Source organism: Argentina silus, assembly GCF_951799395.1.
Source record: "Argentina silus genome assembly, contig: scaffold_235, whole genome shotgun sequence".
Classification (NCBI taxonomy): Eukaryota; Metazoa; Chordata; class Actinopteri; order Argentiniformes; family Argentinidae; genus Argentina; species Argentina silus.
Genome location: NW_028152691.1, coordinates 37,742 through 42,500, shown reverse-complemented (window position 1 = coordinate 42,500; position 4,759 = coordinate 37,742). Strand labels below are relative to the sequence as shown.

General features: G+C 47.3%; 1 protein-coding gene across 1 annotated transcript in view; it reads left to right on the top strand.

The window, feature by feature from the left end:
• shank3b (SH3 and multiple ankyrin repeat domains 3b) overlaps positions 1 to 1,418 on the top strand; it is a gene marked incomplete at its 5' end in the record, with an annotated part of 8,913 nt that extends 7,495 nt beyond the window's left edge. Inside the window, one exon of the mRNA XM_083697937.1 lies at positions 746 to 1,418. Within this exon, the coding sequence (XP_083554063.1) occupies positions 746 to 1,328 (583 nt within the window). The remainder of the gene's footprint in view (positions 1 to 745) is intronic.
• Positions 1,419 to 4,759: the final 3,341 nt, after the last annotated feature.

The following is a 4,759-nucleotide window of genomic DNA, read 5'->3' as shown; positions in this document are numbered from 1 at the left end:
CACCAGCCAGATGACAGATGGTCTCTTGACTAGTCATCTGTCAGACAGCTGAGAGATGTAGGCTGTGAGGTGTGTGTGTCTGCATGAACATCTGTGAAGTGTGTGTGTGTGTGTGTATGTGTGTCTGCGTGTCTGCACTAACATCTATGAAAGTGTTTAGTTTGCTGAATGTGTCATAACATGTCTAAACAGGAATGATGATGAGGAGCATGTGACCTTCTACTTGAGTTCAGAGAGAGTTCATTGGCACTCAGCCTCTGTCCATCACGAGCTTTAGATAACTATAACCCTAACCCTAATCATTACTTTACCCCTAACCCTAACCCTTTAGATAGCTGCTCTCAGCCTGTGTTTAGGGTTAGGGTTAACTCTAACCCTAACCCTAATCATTACTTTACCCCTAACCCTTTAGATAGCTGCTCTCAGCCTGTGTTTAGGGTTAGGGTTAACTCTAACCCTAACCCTAATCATTACTTTACCCCTAACCCTAACCCTTTAGATAGCTGCTCTCAGCCTGTGTTTAGCGTCATCCACCATTCATTCAGATATTAGAGTTATTTTGCTGCTTTGTTGTGGTCAGTTGATGTTGTAGTTAAAGTAAGGGTTAGGGTTAGGGTTAGGGGTAGGGGTAAAGTAATGATTAGGGTTAGGGTTAGAGTAATGGTTAGGGTTAGGGTTTGGGTTAGAGTTAGGGTTGGTTAGGGCTAGGATTAGGGTCAGAGTAACGTCTGTCTCTCTCCTCCAGGATGTTCAGCAGCTTGGGGGAGCTCCACACCATCTCCCAGAGAGGCTATGGGGCGAGCTACACCATCAGACCTGGGAGCCGATACCCCGTCACCCGCAGAAGCCCCAGCCCCTCCCCCTCTCCGTCCTCCTCCTCTGATCGTCCGGACCCCCTGGGGCCTGGACGGGGCTTTGGGCTAGGCTCCTCCCACCACCACACCATCCTGAAGTCGTCCAGTCTCAGTCTGCCATCAGAACCCAAGGAGGTCCGCTTCGTGATGCGCAGTGCCAGCGCCCGCACGCGCTCCCGCTCCCCTTCCCCCTCTCCCCACGCCTCCCCCTGCCCCTCCCCCGTGCTGGGCTCCCCCCTGCTGGCCCTGCGGCCCTGGCGCCAGCGCCCCCTGGCCCTGTGGAGTAAGTACGACGTGGGCGACTGGCTGGAGAGCGTGGGGTTGGCTGAGCACCGCGCCCGCTTCCAGGAGCACGAGATCGAAGGCTCCCACCTGCCGGCGCTCACCAAGGACGACTTCTCTGAGCTGGGCGTCACGCGTGTCGGACATCGCATGAACATCGAGCGTGCCCTCCGCCAGCTGCTGGAGACCTGACCCCTAACCCCTGACCCTGACCCTGACCCTGACCCTGACCCATGACCCTGACCCCTGACCCCTGACCCCTGACCCTGACCCCTGACCCCTGACCCTAACCTTGTTTAACATCACTCTGGGATGTGACATCACTGACACTCTGGACAGAGAAAATATCTGGACATACTGTATGTGTGGCGAGGTGTGTATGGAGAGGTGTGGAGGTGTGTGTGTGTGTGTGTGTGTGTGTGTGTGGAGGTGTGTGTGTGTGTGTGTGGAGGTGTGAGTATGGAGGTTTGTGTGTGTGTGTGTGTGTGTGTGTGTGTGTGTGTGTGTGTGTGTGTGTGTGTGTGGAGGTGTGTGTATGTCATCAACACCAGGGGCTTTCTCCACATCAACGATGGCCTTCTAGAACGTTGTTCAGCTTCTAGAACGTTTTCCAAAGACAGCTTCCTGTGGAGTTGAGCATGTAGAGTACCAGGAAATACCTCTACCTTCTCCCTGTCCGGAACATCGGAAATATCTTTAATTCAGCTTTTTATCTACAATGTATACGGCTATATGAATGGATACTGAACATTCTAGTTGTGAAGTTGGATGGAAATCTAAGCTCTTTAGGCTATAGAAGATGACAACAGACTGTAAACATGAGCACATAAAGTGTGTGTGTGTGTGTGTGTGTGTGTGTGTGTGTGTGTGTGTGTGTGTGTGTGTGTGTGTGTGTGTGTGTGTGTGTGTGTGTCTGGTCTCCAGAGGTCAGGGTCTGGGAGTATTAGAGTGTGTGATGTTTTCTACTACATGTTCCACTTGTGTTTAACTGGACATGGGGCTGTATGCTAGACCCTCTATTCTTGAATGTTGATGATTTCATGATTTCATGATTTAATGATAATTTTGTGTTGTGATTGTGATGATTTATGAGTGGGTATATTCTTTCAGGAAGACTTACAATCCTCTCAAGTATAAATGTACGTTTCTAAATCAAGCAATGTAGATGAAGCTGTTTCCAGACAGAGACAGACGGTACAGATGAGGCACAGGGTTTGAGACCCTACTGAGAACTCTCTACGGGTGCTATCTCACTGAAGCCATCTGACCCCGGCCCTGACCCCGACCCCGACCCCGACCCCGACCCTGACACCCCACCTCCCATCCGTATACCCTAACTCTAGGTTAACTAACCCAAAGCTGAAGTCTAGGAACACCATATTGTCTGTCCAGAGAGTAGTTTTATCTTGTTAGATAAACCGTGGTGGGGTTAACATAACCCTAACGTAACCATGGTAACCTAACCGTGGGAAACTTCTTCATTTGGATTTAGTATTTTTGTTCTGCAATGTGGCGCCCTCTCCTGGGGAACTTGAGTGACAGCAGATTTTTGTGCGTGAAGACGATCAGTGGTTATATTACAGAAAGTGATGTGTATGAATTACTTTTATGAATCTGCATCATTATGTCATCTATATTTTAAGCAAATAACCATGTATAACCATACCCATGTTTACTTGTGTTTGACAATAACAGATGTATTAGTCCTAGATCTCCTCTGAACAGCAACGTTCCATCTTCAAGGTTCGAGATCTCATGTTCTGGTTCTGGTGGGATTCTCTGATGTGATGACAACATCAGGGGACACCTCTGAGATCCCAGGTTTCTAATAAACAACATTTACTACAACAAGGAGTGTGGTGTATTCACTAGTAGTAGTAGTAGTAGTAGTAGTAGTAGTAGTAGTAGTAGTAGTAGTAGTAGTGTGGTGTATTCACTAGTAGTAGTAGTAGTAGTAGTAGTATTTTTTACATTTATGACATTTAGCAGACACCTTTATCCAAAGTGACTTACAACAAGTGAATCATCTATCCATCAGTCATCGTAAGATAAATTAATCAATGCTCAGACCAGGGTTATGGGGTTAGGGGATAGGGTTAGGGCCATTGGCAGTCACAATGCTAGAAGGAAAAACATTATTATTTTTTTAAATTTATTACATTAACAGGAGAAAAACCTGTACAGGGGGGTAGTGGGGGTGAAGAGGTCTCTAGGGTTAGGGTTAGGGTTAGAACAGGGGGGTAGTGGGGGTGAAGAGGTCTCTAGGGTTCGGGTTAGGGTTAGTACAGGGGGGTAGTGGGGGTGAAGAGGTCTCTAGGGTTCGGGTTAGGGTTAGTACAGGGTAGTGGGGGTGAAGAGGTCTCTAGGGTTGGGGTTAAGGTTAGTACCGGGGGTGGTGGGGGTGAAGAGGTCTTTAGAGTTCGGGTTAGAGTTAGTACAGGGGGGTAGTGGGGGTGAAGAGGTCTTTAGGGTTAGGGTTAGTACCGGGGGTGGTGGGGGTGAAGAGGTCTTCAGGAGGAACCATTAAGATGTAGCCTGAAGAGATGGGTCTTCAATCTATCAATTTACTCGTAGTGTGGGAGTGTGTAGGAGGGAGGGCTTGTTTTAACTCTAAAGCCATGAAACAGATCAGTCACATGTTGCTGCTTGGGACACCTTCCAGGTGAGAGAGGCATGTTAATATTACGTTTGGGTTAAAATGACAGATTCTGTTTGTAGTGTGGTGGAAAATCTAGGGTTACCACTTAGTATTCAGTGAGACTCTGCACATATAGGCACGTACACAATATATGTATATTTACTTATTTTAATGGTTGCAAGCATGGCAGTCTGCTTCTAACGAACAGAGTGCCCAATTCAGAGTTACAAGCATACATTTATACTCTCGAAACCCGCCCGGGTTTCCACATATTTCATATCTGCTTTTCCTAGTGCAAAATTATGCGCACACTTGACCAGACATATCTCAGCAGCCTTGAGTTCTGTGAAACATACATCCTCATATGCCACCTTGGCAACAACACATCCATATATGGACTTGTACTATAATACTTCTACTTCTCTGTTTCATCAGTCTACTCAGCCACAAGCAAAGGGTGTCTCCAAGGTCACACAGTTGTTATCAACAAACGCTCATGACATGATGGAATGCTTACATGATTCATATTATTAACGCTTACCGGCATTTCACTGTACAGATACTTATTGAGGCGTTCCAGTAGCTCCAGAGTTCTGAGTTAATGAGTGACAGCAGCTGTGCTGCAGGACTTTGACTGGATTCACGGAGCAGCAGGACACAGAATTACAGAGCAGCAGGACACAGAATTACAGAGCAGCAGGACACAGAATCACGTATGTATGTGTGTGTGTGTGTGTGTGCCTGCGTGTGTGTGTGTGTGTGTGCATGTGTGTGTTTGTGTGTGTGTCTGTCATTATTGAGTGTGTGTGTGGGCCTGTGTGTGTGTTTGTGTGTGTCTGTGTGTGTCTGTCATTGTTGAGTGTCTGTGTGTGTTTGTGTGTGTGTCTGTCATTGTTGAGTGTGTGTGTGTATATGTGTGTGTCTGTATGTGTCTGTCATTGCTGAGTGTGTGTGTGTGTGTGTGTGTGTGTGTGTTTGTCTTAGG